The 18,869-nt window shown below is 38.2% G+C and overlaps 1 protein-coding gene across 5 annotated transcripts in view; it reads right to left on the bottom strand.

Annotated features, from left to right (window-relative positions):
• Positions 1–18,869, bottom strand: part of SLIT2 (slit guidance ligand 2) — a 373,006-nt gene that overhangs the window by 28,467 nt on the left and 325,670 nt on the right. For all 5 annotated transcript variants that reach the window (XM_007093745.2, XM_007093744.2, XM_007093742.2 and 2 more), the window contains one exon: positions 1,737–1,830. In XM_007093745.2, the coding sequence (XP_007093807.1) occupies positions 1,737–1,830 (94 nt within the window). The remainder of the gene's footprint in view (positions 1–1,736; positions 1,831–18,869) is intronic.

Raw genomic sequence — 18,869 nt, forward strand, 5'->3', positions numbered from 1 at the left:
GGAGATACTGACCCTATCTCCCATTCAACTCAGAATGTCTGATAATGTGTGGACAAGTATCAAACTGTTAGAAATCCAGCTCACCTCCCATCTTCTCTTACAAAATTGTCCCCGACCTGAGTAATTTTTAACTCTTTGAATCCTATGACAATTAAGCTTGAGTCATTTCACTGAGAAGAGAAAGTATGTGAATGTGAGTAGCTATAAAACACTATATAACGGGGGTGTCTGTATGGCTCAGTTAAGTGTCTGGCTCTCGACTTTGGCTCAGATCATGATCTCATGGTTCATGAGTTTGAGTCCCGCATTGGGCTCTGTGCCCACAGTGCGGAGCCTGCTTGGGATTCTCTCTCTCCCCCTCTCCCTGCCTCTCTCCCCTGGCTCACTCTCTCCCTCTCTCTCAAAATAAATAAACTTAAAAAAAAAACGCTATATAACATAACATGGGCACCCTGTCCCATGGCAGGTACCCAATACATAGTGGGCAAAAGAACAAATAATTCTATTTGTTGATTGTCTGATGTAAGCACGGCTCAACTCTTGAACCCAGCTGTCTCATTCCTGAGCATCCAGCGTATCTTCTATAACAAACCATCTGTAATGTTAATCAACTACAAAACTTCTTAGAGCTAACCTATATTAGAAAAATCATCCAACTGGGAAATGTAAGACCTAGCTCCCACCCCTGCCAATGAATAACCTTGAGATCTTTGGACAGCCACCAACCTGTCTGGGCCATGGTTTCCTCATGTTTAAAATGAGTTCGGACCAGATGATCTCTAAACCACTGTCAGCTCTAAGAAGAGAACCTTACTATTGATAGGCCCTTAAACTATTTCAGGATTGTAGCAAAGAAATAATTTAATCTGATACCGAACATATTTCAGGAAGATTACTGAGGAGGGAAAAGCAGCAATTTTGAAGTTCTGAGTTCACTTGAGGGAGCCCTCTATCTACAGTGACTGTATGCTTTATCATCCCACAGAAGGCAAATGTAAGGTGAAAGAGGGGCTATTAATAATTACGCTAAGACAACAGGCGTAAACTGGAACTGTCCCAGGGCAACCTGGGACATAAGGTTCCCTCCATCTTCCTCACCTCGGAGAGTTAAGAATTGTTGCAGACCAAAGAAACTTCAGTTACATTAAAGTCCCTATTTACCACCAACTTACATTCAGATAATAAAGTGCCTAGTAGATACTACAAATTTATTTGTCCTTCAATAGTTTTAAGTTTCGTTTATTTTGAGAGAGAGAGAGAGAGAGAGCGTGTGAGCACAAGTGGGGGAGGGACAGAGAGAAAATCCGAAGCAAGCTCTGTGCCATCAGTGTGCAGCCCAATGTAGGGCTTGAACTCAGGAACTGTGAGACCATGACCTGAGCTGAAATCAAGACTCAAGACACTTAACCGACTGAGCCACCCAGGTGCCCCTTACGTGGCCTTCAAATACATTTAAGTAAACACAGTCAAAGGCTAATTCATTTCATATGTGACTTCCCAGGAAGAGCCATGGAACGAAAGGAAATGCTCTCTTTCATTTTCTTTAGCGTACTAAAAAAAAAAAAGTCCATGTTGTATATCAGCATTTATAAAAATCCCACTGACACTGGAGAGTATGTCCCTTTCGTCCCCAGCAAAGGTGTGAAGCAAGGTCCTGAAAGGAAGGTGAAGAAACAGGTTCCTGAAGAACCCCTCCCCCCACCCCACTGGGAGCCCCGAGGCAGCCTCTGACTTACTTGAATCCCTTTGGCATCAGGATGCACTTGGAGTCATGCTGGCAGGGGTTCAGGTCCTGGGCACAGAAGTCCAGCTTCTCCTCACACAACTCGCCTGTTAACACGGCAAACGGTGTTAGTTCACAGACAAAGGTTAACAGGCTTCCCGCCAGCAGGCTGTCAGGGGCCTCAGAGGTTAGCACAGCTTGGGACTGGGGAAAAAATAAATCACAAGATACGGAAGCAGAAGATCCAAAGGGCTGGTTATGCTGCTACACAGTCAGGATTTGGGATAACACAACTATTGTGATTTGTAACTAATAGGAGCCCCTTTAGAACACACTGTTGGAATGAGAAAAAGGAAATCTGAATGCTTTTCATTTTCTGTTGTTTCGTTTGTTTTAATTTGGACTTTTTAGGGACGCCTGGGTGGCTCAGTCGGTTAAGCATCCAACTTCAGCTCAGGTCATGATCTCATGGTTCCTGAGTTCCAGCCCCGCGTCGGGCTTTGTGCTGACAGCTCAGAGTCTGGAACCTGCTTTGGATTCTGTGTCTCCCTTTCTCTCTGCTCCTCCCCCACTCATGCTCTATCTGTCTGTCTCTCAAAAGTGAATAAACGTTAAAAAAATTAATTTGGACTTTTTACTGAGGTATAGCATATACCCAAAGAATAAATGAATAGCTAACATATATTCACATACTGAACCCACTAACGTAACCAGCATCCACATCCAGAAACATACCATTTACCAGCATCCCAGATACCTGACCCCAAGGCGAGTAACCACTGTCCTAACAGGACCAAACATGAGTTGTGCCTGTTTCTGAATGTGACATAAATAGACTCATTTGGTATGTACCCCTTTATGTCTGGCCCATTCTGTGGTTTTATGTTTGGAAAACTAATCCTCATATCTTCATAGTCTCCAAGGTCTCATAAAGTCTGGAAGAAAAAGATGTTGTTTCTCTCTTATGACTTAATTGCAACGGCTAATAGACTACTCCTTAGTTAAAGCCACTAAGAAAAAAGCAAAAGGAGAACCAATCTGGACAGAGTATCAGTTAACTCATAAAGAACAAATTTTATCAATAAATGAGAACTAAAAGCATAACCATGCAGATTCTAGACACTTTATGGTGAATTGCATGCCTGCGAATCTCTTAAGAAATTTCTTCAGATATAAATAATATGGTCGTATCTTATTTTCAGATATATTTGGCTAAATAATGATTTTTGGTGAGACTTTCCCAATCACTGTGGGAGATAATAAATAACTAGGAAGATACAAAATTTAAAAGTCACCTCCTTTTCTACCTTACCTCTAAATCACTTTTTAATTGTGTTATATGCGATAAGTGAATGAATACAGTGACACATCCAGACAGCTGTTCATTTCCAAGAAACTATTAGAACTTTCATTCATTCAAAGTGTGTGGATTTAAACAGCATTGTTTAAAAACCAGGAGTTTACACACATTCCTTTGTTATAAGACTATCCTTTTAAGGAAAAACTTTGCTAACTGGTAGAAAGAGTTGCTTAGCAACTCAATGTAGCATATTCAAGAATCCGTATCCATGATGCAAATATATAAATGTAGTCAGTTATTACGTCAATTTGGTGTATGATAAGTTAGTTTTTTTTTCTGTCTCTTAAAATGAACTAATTACATTGAAAGTCTCATGGATTTCTTCTTTGTAAGAAAGTTGTCTGTGTCTCTAGATTTGTGATACAAAAAGTTTTTAACAACATATAAATGATGAGCTACTTTTAAACAGGGTTTATATAAAGCTTTTCACTTTCAGTTAGTATTATTTTAAGTAATACATCTTGATGGAATTTATTCATTATAATTTATCAGCCTACCATGAGGAAATAATTTTGAATTTTCCAATCAAACCTATTTGGTTGGATACAGGTTGTTTATAGTAATCTATAGACAAGGTAGGTTGTAGTAACTGATGATAGAGAGGGACCATATAAGATATATATAATAAGTATATATTGTATATTGACCATAAAATATATATTATATATATATATTGTTTTCCACTCAATACTCAATAAGAAATTGCTTTAAAAATTATAAAAGGGGAAATGTTTGATTTCTTAGTCACTTAGATCCACTCCAACCCAACTCAATCCAATCTAATCAAGCTGACTTATACCACACACAGTTCATAAGGATTTACAGAGAGAAATTCATCTCTTAAGAGAAGAAATTAGAGTTGACCCTTTCTCCTCCACCAGGTGTTTCTTCATAAACTTGATGTGGAAAGGAAGAAGAAAGGAGATGGTTGTAAGACACTGTTGGCTAAACAGACTGGCCATTCTCTAACAGCTTTAAGGCAAAACATGCTAATTTGAATGTGAAAAGCTATACCGATATGAAGTGTTCCTTAATTTGCAAGGAATCTATCTTCTAAGAACAGCACAGCAGCAATATTAATCATTGCTAAACTTGTGTATGATAGTTCTTTGTGACCAATACATAACTACACATTTGATTCTGGTGAAGATGGGCTGATTACTTCAAAAAGGATCGGTCTCCCTTTAAGTGTCACCAAATATTACAATACTAACAAATATTATATTCCATCACTCACTTTTAAAGCCAAATTTTGCAACCTATACTCTTGTCTCCTGTGTCTATTTATGATTTTATGAATTTATCTCAGCTCCAGGTCTGGGCTAATGGTGTTTCCTTTTGTTTTAGTAACTTTAATAAGTTCTGTTGTCCATTTTTCCATCCATTATATGTCCCCTCTTTATGAGTTTGTTAGCTATCTACAATTTTTATATTTCATGTTTGCCTGTGCCTATCTTATGGCACATCCATTGTATGAATTTACTTATTGACTTAATAAATATTTATACAGTGTTTACTGCTGTGTGCCAGACAGTTTCAAACACTGTATAAATATGGAGTTGCTTAATGTTCCTGACAACCATTTAATAAGGAAAGGGCACAGGGCTGTATGGTTTTGGATGTGCTGGATATTACTGGTGTTTACCTCATTTCCTTTCTTTGACTGTAAGAGCACTGAGAGCAGTATTCTTGGCATATTTGCCTTCCTATCTATAAAGTATGATGTTATGACACACTAAAATAATAGTTATTGAAAAAAGATACATGCTTTTTTAAGATAAGAGTGCTATCTTGTTGACCTATATTCAACTTGGACTTCAATTTAGCATTTAGACAATTTTCTGTTCAATGGGTAATAATTAGTCACCCATAATTAATAATAAGTACTTATGACTTTCCTTTAAGCATTACTTTAACTTTCCTCTGGCCAAATATTAAATGTTCTCATTGGACTATTTATTTTTTTCAAATTATATTGGATTCTGCTGTGTTGGAGTGAAGGTAGTTTTAAAGTTCAAATACTGTCCCACAGAGGTGAAACTCAAGAACTGAGCATAAGATGGGAATTGTAGCAAGCTCCATAGACAAATGTACAAGTTTAGATCTACTTCTCAACAAGTAAAGAAAAGTTGGACATTTGAAAGCTGCATTCGTTTTCCAGGAAGAACAGAAATAAAATGCACTAACATTAGTTCACTCATATGCTTTTAGTTACTATTGAAAATTTCTAAAACTTATAGTATTGAGTGAACATTATGCCTGCCCCTTCCTTCCTTCCTTCCTTCCTTCCTTCCTTCCTTCCTTCCTTCCTTCTTTGTCTTTCTTTCTTTTTCTTTCTTTCTTTCTTTCTTTCTTTCTTTCTTTCTTTCTTTTCTTTCTTTCCCTGTATTTCCTTCTCCTTCTTTCTTTCTTTTTCTTTCTTTCCCTGTACTTCCTTCACTCTTTCTTTCCATGTCTTTTTCTTTCTTTCTTTCTTTCTTTCTTTCTTTCTTTCTTTCTTTCTTTCGTTCTTTCTTTCTTTCTCTTTCTTTCCCTGTATTTCCTTCTCTCTTTCTCTTTTTTCTTTCCCTTTCTTTTCTTTCTTTCCCTTTCTTTCTTTCTTTCTTTCTTTCTTTCTTTCTCTTCTTTCTTCCTTTCCTTTCTTTTCCTTTCCTTTCCTTTCCTTTCCTTTCCTTTCCTTTCCTTTCCTTTCCCTTCCCTTCCTTCTTTCTTTCTATGTGTAGCCAGAGCTAGTACCAAATTAGTGAAAAAATCAGGGAAAAATAATGGAAAATAAGGTAACTGTATTTGCTTTTTTGATGCTCCAGGGCCTGCCTGATATAATATCATCAATGGCTACCTTTCCTCCTGAGATGATAAAATATGAGGTGATAAGGAAAGGTGGAAACATTCTATATTGTACTACACATAGTTAATGTTATAATCTGTTATCCTGTAAGCGGGTCTTTATGTTTTTAACATGGAAGTAGGAAAGATACGTCAGCTCACTGGGGTGGTTAAGGGCAATGTAGTTGCATACTGGTTAAATCTCAGTACCCATGAACCCCTCAAGATACAGGGGTCTAGACAAACATTGACTCCATAATTTGGCTCCAATCCACTCTGCTAAATCCTAGGAAATCCTTTTTTTTATTTGCTTTCAGGTATGTACCCTTAAAAGTCCCAGTGACAAAGCAGTAGCGTGGAACAAAATGGTTGCCTGGCATTTATGATTTCACTTCTAATCAGATGAGTAAATTAAATTGCCTTATGCTTGCAATTTTAGGCTTTGTGTGTGAGAGAGAAAGAGAATTAAAAAAAATGTTTTTAATGTTTATTCTTGAGAGAGAGAGCGAGAGAGAGAGAGAGAGAGAGAGAGAGAGAGAGAGAGAGAGAGACAGTATGAGCAGGGAAGGAGCAGAGAGAAAGGGAGACACAGAATCCGAAACAGGCTCTAGGCTTTGAGCTGTCAGTACAGAGCCTGATGCGGGGCTTGAACTCACAAACCACAAGATCATGACCTGAGCCAAAGTCAGACGCTTTATCTATTGAGCCACCCAGGTGCCCTGAGAGAGAATTTAAAAAGGGATGTGTGTGTGTGTGTGTGTGCGTGTGTGTGTGTGTGTGTGTGTCCATGTGATATCTACGTTTTGGAGAAGAAGTGGAGAATGGTCATCCAGGAAACCTATCATTATTTCTTCAGAGAAACAGAGGTTAGTGAATGAAGTGCTATAATTTGTGAATAAAAAAACACTGTATCTAAGGGGCGCCTGGGTGGCTCAGTAGGTTGAGTGTCCGACTTCAGCTCAGGTCATGATCTCGCAGTCTGTGGGTTCAAGCCCCGCGCCGGACTCTGTGCTGACAGCTCAGTGCCTGGAGCTTGCTTTGGATTCTGTGTCTCCCTCTCTCTCTGCCCCTCCCCTGCTCATGCTCTGTCTCTCTCTCTCTGTCAAAAATAAATAAACATTAAAAAAAAATTAAAAAAAATACTGTATCTCGTAAACAGGTGTCTTTTTCGTAAGAAGATGACATCTAGTTCTTGGATTGCTTCTTCCTGATTGTGTCTATCAGGTCCGTGTGGGGGAGAGTGGGGTTGCAAATGGCCAGGTTCTACAGCTCTACTAGTATGAGCTGCAAGGGATCAAGGCAGGAGTGATGCCCACTCCCCTCAAAGCCCACTCTCGAGGAGGAAATATAATCACTACTTACTGAACACCTGTACATGTGGTTTTTCTGAAGAATTTGATGTAGTGGTAATGTGACCACATATCCTGGCTTACTTAGGACAGTCCTGGTTGATACCCATTGTCTCAAGGTAATTACAAATAGTGTCCCCATGCACTCACACCGATGACTTCATTTGAATGATAAATGTTATGGTCACCTTGTAGTGGAACACTAGAAGCAAGATCATCAGAACTGATGCTCTGTTTGGAGTGAGCAGTGAGCCAGCATAAAGAGATACCGGGGAGTAAGTACTCTTAATGGGTGAGATGAAATTTGGGTCGCTGAGTTATTGCTTGGAATGGCCTTCCACAACTTACTCAGTATAAGACAGTGGTCTGGCTGCAGGAAAGTGAACTATTTTATTGTTCTGGGCCCCAATTCTTCATTGGTAAAATGATCTTCTGGAATCGAAATTGTGCAAGGTCAACTGTGGCTCTAAAACAATCTCACACACACACACAAAGGAAAATGCTTCTACAAAGATGGATAATGCAGGTAGCAAGTTAGCTGCTCAAAACATATTGCATTCAGTGGTGAAAACAAAGTGTCAGTATGTGCTCTGAGCCCTCTGAGGTTGTGATTTCGTGATCTTATTGAAATGAGGCAGAAATCTCAATGCACTTTGATGGTTGTTATGGGAAAGGGTACCTGCAGTCAGCCTTGCCCCCTGCTTCATTTTAGATCTATGAATGTAGCTGATTTTAATGTTCCTTCCTTCTTGAACACCAGGGGCCCTTCCTTTTATCTTCATTTATACTTCTGGCATCTTTGTATAGAGACCGGTGTTAAGGGGCGCCTGGATGGCTCAGTCGGTTAAGCATCCGGCTTCAGCTCAGGTGGTGATCTCATGGTTCGTGAGTTTGAGCCCCGCATTGGCTCTGAGAAGACAGCTCAGAGCCTGGAGCCTACTTTGGATTCTGTGTCTCCCTCTCTCTGCCCTCTCCTGGTTGCACTGTCTCTGTCTCTGTCTCTCTCTCAAAATTCAACATTAAAAAAAAAATAAAAAAGAAATGCCTGTGCTATGCTAGGAGTAAAAGGGTGAACTATTATAATAGCAACAAAATTATATTCCTATTCTCATGGAGATTATACACGAGAGGAAGAGGAGAGAGATGTTAGTCAATAATTTCAAAGTAGTTATAAGATTGCTGGTGTGATAAAGGCCAAGTGGAAGATGTCATGGTGCTTTAGGAGGGGGACTGACCATGTGGGAAGTGCTTTTAAAGAATTTACACTGGGAGGGGAGAGTGAAGAGCAGGGGAGAGGCTCTGTGTAGGAGGCTGTATTCATGGAAAATCTCAGCTCTGAAAGAGTGGGAGTGAATCTGGGAAAACAAGGCACCAGAAGAGGTCACAGAGGCCGGCAGGGGCCATGTGGTAGAACGTGCAGCGGGTACCACTGAAGGCTTTTTAAGTTGGAGGATGGCCAGATGATACCTGCGCTTTAAAAAGAACATTCTGGTTCCAGTGAAGGATGGACCACAAAAGGGCAGATAAAAATGGACATGACGGATGATTCAACTTGCACTTAGGTGGCGGTAGATGAGATGGATGGCCTGGAGAGATGTTTGGGAAGCAGAATTTATGACAATTTGTGATGGATTGGATGTGAATAGGGGAGAGAGAGGGAGTCATCTCAGACTTCTAGGTTTCCGGTATGTATATATTTGGAAGTACTTCTCAGTGACATAGAGAACACTTGAAATGACCAGGTTTTCTGGGGCAAAATCAGGAGTTTAAAATATAGTGATGTGGTGTTATGGGTTAATTTGGGTCCCCTCTCTCTGTCTCCTAAAAAAGATATGTTGGAATACTCCGGTAGCTCAGAATGCGATCTTATTTAGAGACAGGATCTTTGCAGAGATAATGAAATTAAAATGAAATCATTTCCTAATCCATTATGGCTGATGTTCTTATAAGAAAGAAACATATGGCATAGAGGAAAGATTGAAGAGACACAGGGAGAAGATGACCCCACAGGCCAAGGAGAAAGGCCCACATGGATTGTTCCCTCAGAACGGTCAAAAGGAACCAACCCTGCAGACACCTTAATTTCAGATTTTTAGCCTCCAGAACCATGAGTCACTAAATTTCTGTTGTTTAAGCCACCCACTATGTGGTACTTTGTTACAGCAGTAACAGCAAACCAATATAGGTGGTAAATGCTAAATTATTAGAGAATTATAGTGGGGATAAAACTTTCAATTTATGCCATATTTCATTTTTTATTTTTGACCCCTATCTTTTTGCATTCCTATTTCATTTCATGTGGCTGTCCTCTCCTTGTCCTAAAATTTTCTTTTAGGTCTCTGAGATTCTCTAACAGATTCTGGAATAAGTGATGCACAAGGAGAGGGAGTAACCCATGACCATGACCTCTGCACTGCAAAAGAGTCAAGGTCCAGCAGAGCACAGCAGAGTAGGTGGTCTCCACATTTGCTGCGGGGCTGGAAGTCTCCCTGCAAAGCACTGTGTCTGGGTGAATTTGGACCAGTTCCTTGGGCCTCTCTCCAAGGGGAACTGGTGTTAACAGTTAGGGTCTCGCTAACAGGGAAGGCTGCCCAGATGGTAATGAAGATTCTCCTCCTTTTAGGGTATCAAAGGTGACAAGGGCCAAGGGAATCCCAAACTACTGTGTTTGTAGAGAGGGAGAAAAGTGAGTCCAATGTCTTATTTCATCAACTTTACAACGAATTGGGAGATGGGCTTGAACTTTGAATGAAAGCAACAACTAATAATAACTACCAAGTATCTATATTATTATTACTTAAAAATAATAATCAATGTTTTTATTAAATTATGTCAAAGACATCAAAGCTCATGATAAGTGGAGGATGCCTGTGTTGAATCTTGTCACTAATCATAATTTACATTTCCCCCACACGTTCAAATTTCTTAAATATGCCTTTTCTTAAAAAATACTGGTTTAACTCAGGACATTGTTGAAAAATTTTATCCATAGTGATTCTTTGGCAAATCAATGAATAATGAAGATACTATATATTTCGTGGGAGTTAACATTAATGTTTCCTGAAACTAATAAGAATAGTGTAAAAGGAAATCAACTACTAATAATTGGATTAGTTTACATGTACCCTGGTGTGAGAATTTCTTATTTGACCAAAATACAAAGCTGCTTTAGTTTAATAATTTTCATAATAAAATGTTGAGAAGAAATATTTTGAGATAGAACCACAAAATGATTCAAGGACATGCATGATAATGCATGATAAAGTCCTTACTCTGGAGAAGTTACAGTCTGGAAAAATTACAGAAGAAAAAAAGACTCCTAATTTTCCAGTATTCCTTGGGTTTCATTTAGTGACTAAAATATGGACAGCATACTGGGGGCACCTGGGTGGCTCATTTGGTTACACATCTGACTCTTGATTTTGGCTCAGGTCATGATCTCATGGTTCTGGTTGGTGGGATCAAACCCTATGTCAGGCTCTGTGGAGAGCCTGATTGTTTCTCTCCCTCCCTCTCTGCCCTTTCCCTGCTTGTGCATTCTCTCTCAAAAATAGATATTTTTTCAAAAAAAATGACTTAAAAAATATGGACAGCATCCTGGCTTAGAAACTGGATTAAAAACTTTACTACACAGTCCCCAATTCATTAGTACCCCTGATGGGATTTTTCGTCTTGGTAAAGTAAACTAAGAAGACATTTTTGAAGAGTTATCGGGGTGGGAGGGGTAGGGGGTACAATTAGTTGACGTCTGCCTGCCAAGAAATCTGGGCAGCAGCAGGTGTCACCTAGGCTTGTTCAGACCTCAAGGACCGCTGAGCAGAAACAAGGTTGGTTATTTGGTCCCTGGATTAGGATTTCTGAAATTTTTCAACTTCAACTCACTCTACTTAAAATATTCATCTGTTTAAAAAAAATTGTTTTTTTTTTAACGTTTATTCATCTTTCAGAGACAGAGAGAGACAGAGCATGAGCAGGGAAGGGGCAGAGAAATGGGGACAGAGAAATGGGCAGAGAATCTGAAGCAGGCTCCAGGTTCCTAGCTGCCAGCACAGAGCCTGAAGCAGGGCTTGAACTCACGAACTCTGAGATCATGACCTGAGTGGAAGTCAGACACGCAACCAACTGAGCCACCCAGGTGCCCCCAAACTATTCATCTGTTTTAGGGGCACCTGGATGGCTCAGTTGGTTGAGCATCTGACTCTTGATTTCAGCTCAGGTCATGATCTCAGTTTTGTGGGTTTGGGCCCAGGGTCAGGCTATGCACTGGCAGCATGGAGCCTGCTTGAAATTCTCCCTCTCTCTCTACCCTTCCCCTGCTCGCACTCTCTCTTTCTCAAAATAAATAAATAAACTTCAAAAAACATTTCCGTTTTATACCAATAAAGCAATAGGAAAAAGTACATTTGAATTATTAAGTATCTCATTTCTATTTTCAAAAGTTAAATTATAGGTTATAAATGCAGGTTGAGGATGTCTACAAGAAAAACAGTTTTAGATATGGGTACACAGCATTGCTGGAACACTTAACCGTTGCTAGTTTTTTGCTAACATAATCAGATTTAGTTTCTTTTTTCTCTGAGACAGAAAAAACAATCTCAGAGTCCGTTCTGGGAATCCTGGGTGTATGAAGGGGGAGAGGAGGGTTCTGGGGCTGCAACTACAGGCTGTTCTTGTTCCTATTTATAAATTCTTACCAAACGAGTTTTTTTTTTTTAAATGCAAAAGGATCATCAATATTGACAATAATAGCAAAGGAACTTATGACAGCAATCTGAGTAACTGAACCAGAATTCTGGTGTTAAACTTAATCTGTTATGACACTCTCACATGTACTTGTGACAGGGGAGGAAATCTAGTTGAATTCCTTATAGAATCCCCAGGACACAGAGTTTTGGGGGGTCAAGCGCATCATTGTTCAAATATTTGCATTTTGAGTTCTTGCTTGGCTCAGGAAAATCCTGAATGATTGGTAACCATTTTATCTTATTTGAACTGGTGCAGCAAGGGAAGGTATCCAAAACGGTAACCTGCAAGTTGCCTGGCATAAACTAAATGCTTGATGGCTGCCGAAAAATGTGAAAGATGGCACTTATTTGATTGCTTTTCAAGGGAAAAAAAAACTTTAATTTTTTTTTAATGTTTATTTTTGAAAGAGAGAGAGACACACAGAGACAGAGTGAGAATGGGGGAGGGGCAGAGAGGGAGAGGCAGAAACAGAATCTGAAACAGGCTCCAGGCTCTGAGCTGTCAGCACAGAGCCTGATGCGGGGCTCAAACCCACGAACTGTGAGATCATGACCTGAGCCGAAGTCTGACGCTCAACCAACTGAACCACCCAAGTGCCGCAAGGGAAAAACAAAAAACAAAAAACAAAAAACAACAACAAAAACCTTTAAACACATTAATGAAGGAGACCCAGAGATATGAAGAACCACCTAAGGCAGAACAGAGAATAAGCAAAATCAGTAGCAGATTTGTGTTCTGAGATCCCAGCCTGAGGGATTGCTTTTGCAGGCGGGACTGGATGCACAGCCTGGTGGACTCTCTGGTATCTGTATAATCTCATCTGCCAAATAATGACGGTTCCAATTGGAAACAGACAGGATGAACTCAGGAATGGTAGGAGTGTGAGTGTCAGTACTTAAGTGACATGTTTGAGAAAGGGAAGACAAAAGGATCTGAATGTTTCTCATTACCAAAATTTTAAAATTCCATCCAATTCCTATAAAAATTTGTATATTTCCCATTTGTTCTTTATTCCTATTAAAAAAAAACAACAAACACATTCTCTCTCCTCTTACAGATCTTTCAGTGTAGCAAGGAGATGGATAAACTGAGAAGAGGGTGGACACAGTTGATGGGATTCTGGGAGTCATCCCAGGACCTGTTAATTGAACTACACCTGCAGGAAAAACATTTCTATTTTCTCCTCTTTTGCAGAACCAGTCCAGCTCTCTTTGTTACATCTTCTGCTTAAGGTTATAATCCCAGGCACCAGAGCATATTAACATGAACAGATGCCCAGTCTCTGATCTGAATATTCAGTATCCTTATCAATGGTGATGGTAATAATTGACTGTATTCATCACTAAGAGTGTGCTGTTATTTCTTCTAATTTTTTTCAAAGAGCCAACTCTTCCTGAGGATCCTTTTTAATAATATGATGCTTTCTTATTTGTGCTCACTATACTGAAATCTGTCCTATCAATTAGAAAGTCCATTGACCTCTAAAATATGATGAATAAAGTACTCAGATCATTCCCACTTCTCTAAACTTAATTAAATCCACTGGTTTGTACAGAAATATAATGAAAAGATATTGAGGGGTTGTGAATTCTTGAAGATCCAATAGTCACTGATAAATGTCCTTTGAGTGCAAAAGGTATGCAAAATGGACCATGGGCAGAAGGTATACATTGCCACAAAGTAACATCATGAGATAAAGTGAATCATACTTCAAAGTAGGAAGGCTCAGGAAAATACTCTATAAATTTGGATAAGATATTTCAAACAAGGAAAATCATCTTCTGTTCTTGCTTTTGTTCCAAATAATACGAAAGGGGTTGCTCCATCATGTTTTGTTTGCCAGAAAGTTTGATTAGTCTTCATTCAGAAAAAGATGATCTTCACTTATCAACTAGTAAAGGAACCATATTATGCTGTCCACTTTCTTGGGATATGAGAGATGATGGCTTTGTACTGGTGAAATAACTGACCCAATTTGAACTTGAAGTACAGAATCAAAGCCAAAGAGTTTGCCTAGTAGATGTTTTATGCATTTAAAAAAGTCACGTTTGATGCTTAGCACAGTGTCCAGCATAAGGTATTTTTAAACATCTTTTGAGTTTTTAAAATGAAAAATTTACCTCCCCTGAAAATAAACAGAAAAGGAGGTATTTTTCAGTACTTCCTCTTTAGAACACTGGTGTCAAATAATGTGGCCAATCCCAACAACTACTGAAACCTTAGAAATATTTAACACTTATATTCAAGATAAATAAATCCAAACTAGATTGAATAAGGCTTGGTTAAGTTAAACTGTTGTTTTGGGCTCAGTGAGCCTTGCCTACTAACTAAAGAGCAAGTAGGACCTGGTGTTGAAAGGTAGGAAGATGAAAGCAAACCACACAATCTTGTTAGGCTGCCAGAGTATTCTCTCTATTAAAACAGACTGCAGAAAAACGGGAATTGAGCCCCCAAACCAAGAGCACACTGTACACACTGTATGTTAGTCAACTTGACAATAAATTATATTAAAAAAAATAGTGAACGAAAAAAATTAAAAATAAAATAAGATGAAATAAGAGAACCAAAAAACAAAAACAAAACAACCAAAAACCACCCAACAAACAAAAAACAGACTGCAAGCGTGATTGCAACTATATTGATCTTGAAACAAAGACCTTAAACATCTTGAGGCAGAATTAATAACAGGCAATCACTATTATTAAGGTTCATAAAAATTTTAAAAATATAACAAAACCTAAAAAAAAAAAAGAAAAAAAACCCAGTCAAATCCAAGAGCTCTTCAGCATTCATTATTTCCTTATACTTCAAGTCAAGTGGGTAAAGAGAACCAGAGACTTATTTCTGAAGTCTTTCCATTTGAAATGTGCATGGAAAACAGAATTACAAAATAATAATTTGAAGATAGTACTTTATCCATTCATCAGTTGATGGACATTTGGGCTCTTTCCATAATTTGGCTATTGTTGAAAGAGGTGCTATAAACATTGAGGAGGGCACTTGTTGGGATGAGCACTGGGTGTTGTATGTAAGCGATGAATCACAGGAGTCTACCCCCAAACAATAAATTATATTAAAAAATAAATAAATAAAAATAAAAAATAAAGTAATACACAAATTGTGGAGATCAGAAAATATAGAGGTATGTAAAGAACATGTACATTTTGTAATGCAGAAACTAACCAAATCATGTAATGTATATAGAGAAAGAGTTGAAAAAAAAAAGAAAGAAAGAAAGTACTGAAAAATATGGGAAGAATATATTATGCATATAATCTACTTTAGGTAGGAATTTCTTTATCAAAATTCCCTTAAGGATTCTTAATGCCATTAGGAATGGCAGCCCCTGAGGTTTCTGGAGTATAGATATTTAACACTGTAAGGTGTTGTTCCATACATTCTTCCATGTTATTCTCAGGCATGGATGTGAGGTGGGACAGATGTCATTATCCTTGTTTCCCAGAAAGAAAAAAAAAAAAAAAAAAAGACTGCCAGAGATCCCAGAGTTGATAATATTAACTATAAGTATAAGAAATCTGAACTTTTCCCCTTAGCTACAAAAATTCATCAGTACCCCACCTGCCTTATATGGAAGGAGGTAGCCTAAAAATCAGGGGAAATAGTTTTTCAGGCATTGATTAGGCACTGTCTTTTTTTTTTTTTTTTAACTTGTAGATAAAATAGATTGTTTGCCTTCATTTGAATTTTGTGGCTACAGCTTTGTTCTTTTCAAATGCACATGAAAGACACTTATGTAAAGAGAACTGAAGAGACAGCAGAAGAAAAGCTTGTTTATCACAAACAATTAGGCAGAGCCACTGAGTGATGGGAAATAGTTCCAGGCCTGGAAGATAGCAGCAGATACGAAGGAATTGATTCCAGTGGAAGCCTCCCCACCCCAAATCCCAGTGCATGCCTTGGGGTCAGTTAGACATTGGTTTGCATTCAGATCCCTACTTATAAGGTGTGCATCCTCGGGTAAGTGTTTTCTCATCTTTTATACAAGTTATTGCTTAAATTTTTATTGTTCACATCTACAGCATTCTTTTCAATTAACAATATGTCACCTAATTATGGAGCTTCTTTTTATTTAAGAAAGTTGCTGTCTGCTATAAAGAAGTTGAAATTTAATTTCTTGTGAAGTTTTGGGTTAAAAAATAGAGCAAAGTTTGAGTGCTTTTCAAAGCAAATTCACTCAGCAGGAGATTCTTGGAAAGAGAAGGCATCTTTTATAAACATAAGCATGAAATTTAGTCAACATAGGAAACCACATGGTGATTTAAAATACTATCACACTGCCAACCTTGTTCCTGAGAGTATATATAACTATTTATGGTATATTCCTATAACAGAACAATTGCTATTATTACTCTGAGATAGAAGCAAACATTAAACATCCCTGCCCCAGACCACCAATTACTTTAGTACTTTTAAAAAGAAAAGATGACATCTGATCAAGGATGTTATTGGATTTGTTAATCTTCAGAGAGCTGCACAGGCTATATTTTAACATTCTAAAATATGAAGCCATTTTTTTTTCATGTTTTTCAACTTAACTCTGTACGTAGTAAGAGTAAGTGACCAAACACAGCATATCACCTGAATAATGCAACAGAAAAAACAATGGAGTCCTTAGCAAGCAGAGACAAAGAGAGCTGCTATATAATGCATTCTATGTTAGCCCTATCATCCTACTGCAAATGTTTCACATATAATCAGAAATGTCAAGACAAGCACATATTGTGCTTTTAGGACACTGTGCCTACACATGACACTTGAAAACGTCCAATCAGCTGAATGAGTAAAAATCCAATGTTATTAGTAATAATTCTGAATCTTCAAGCTAAAATTTCACAAAGATTTCATGATAATTCTCCAGAAATGCCTATCACCCTAATTACTCTAGGACTTCCTTTCCTGGGCCCTGATGTTTTGGGGGATTTATTTGGACCATATTGATGTCTATGATTAGATATAGGTCTTTTTACGCTTTAAAAATACTGCCTAGTAGGGGCGCCTGGGTGGCTCAGTCGGTTAAGCGGCCGACTTCGGCCCAGGTCATGATCTCACAGTCCGTGAGTTCGAGCCCCGCGTTGGGCTCTGTGCTGACAGCTCAGAGCCTGGAGCCTGTTTCAGATTCTGTGTCTCCCTCTCTCTGACCCTCCCCCGTTCATGCTTTGTCTCTCTTTGTCTCAAAAATAAATAAACGCTAAAAAAAAATTAAAAAAAAAAATAAATAAAAATACTGCCTAGTAGTTATGACATTTTATACTGTGTTTGACAATGTGACTCTCAAAATCAACCTCTTGGGCTTTGTAATATTTATTTCATAAAATGTTTTAATAAATACAAACATCTTCCAGTATTTTACATGTTTCAAATTACTAAAGGTGTTAGTTTAATGTCATGGGAAAATTCCCACTATTAAAAAATTTTTATATCTACACCCTATCTCTGTACTGAATGACCTATGTTTTTCATTGTAAAAGTAATTCATGTTTGTGGTATCTTTAAAGAGTAAAAGCATACAGACAAGTAGGAGGTAGAAAACATTCATCTTTCTTTTTAGCCACCCCTTCTTCCGAGAATTTCTTTCAGAGCCTTCTGGAAATTGGTGAAGTGCACTTCAGATGCCCTTTTTACAGTGTTTGGCATAGCTATGTGTATGGCAAGGATCTGAATGACTGATTTGAGATACTGGTTTCAGATTTTGTCAACAGTCTTTTTACCGTGTACACACAATAACATCTGTGTAGCTTTAAAAGAAAAAAGGGAAACTAAAATGAAAATCATAGTAGACTTAAAAGGCAACTAACCTTTTTCCACCTCATTCAGATTAGCAGCTGGCAGCGACAAAGACAGAAGAGACAAAAGACTTTTTACATTGCAATACAACAGCAGAGCACACGAAGCCAATGTGCGGCATTAACAGAGAAGCCAAGGGTGAGAGCAAAGTAAAGCAAGGCTCAGATTTCTTACCTACGGCAGGGCCACACGCACAAACATGGAGTAAATGAGGCAAAAGGTAAATGCCATCCCAGGCAGCGAGAGGTCTGCATCTCAACGAGTTCATTTAACAACCAGCAGGTTTACTTTTTAAGACGTGCACTTCATGGTTTGTGTGTGGGCATCGGAGGTTCGGAAAATGAAGAAATAATGGCACAAAATGGAAAAGCTAAAATGGTCTGAATATTTTCCACAAAATACTTTCTAAGTCCTTACATGCCCAATTTGTATGGAAGCTTTCATTTCCTGAACTGATGTCATCCCATTAAGTAATACCATGGTTTATACTGAGACCAACTTTGTGTCATCTTTGTATATGGTCCCATGAGAATAGTGTGAGGAAGCATAGTCTTGACGTAGCTGATCCAGGGTTCTGACTCTTAGGAAACATGCGAAAACATATTTTTCGATTCAAACAACTAAGTTCATACCAGAGCTTGAGAATAAGTGTCAAGTTTTTCAGCTTTGCAGGGATGCTATATACACAATTTTCATTTTTCTAGGTTTTGAGCTAATATACTTTCAATTTATAACTTGAGGAATTCCATAAAAATATACCTCCAAGATATGCACTCTTTTTAGGAAGGATATAATAATGATTAAAAACAAAAACAATTTTGCAAGCTGAAATTAACACCCCAGACTGAATTTTTAAATTATTTAATTATTCCAGAGTCCTACTTCCTGAATCCTTAGCATTTAAATTTAAAATCCTTAAAATTTAATTTAAAATCACAGTGAATTAAAATTTCCAAAAATTAATCCTCTGAAAAATACTAGCAAGCAACAGTCATATTATGCAACTAGAAGGACAGAGGATGGCTTGAGTTAGGTAGAAAAGAATAGTTTTGGTAACCCA

This window comes from Panthera tigris, chromosome B1, assembly GCF_018350195.1.
Source record: "Panthera tigris isolate Pti1 chromosome B1, P.tigris_Pti1_mat1.1, whole genome shotgun sequence".
NCBI classification, from domain to species: domain Eukaryota; kingdom Metazoa; phylum Chordata; class Mammalia; order Carnivora; family Felidae; genus Panthera; species Panthera tigris.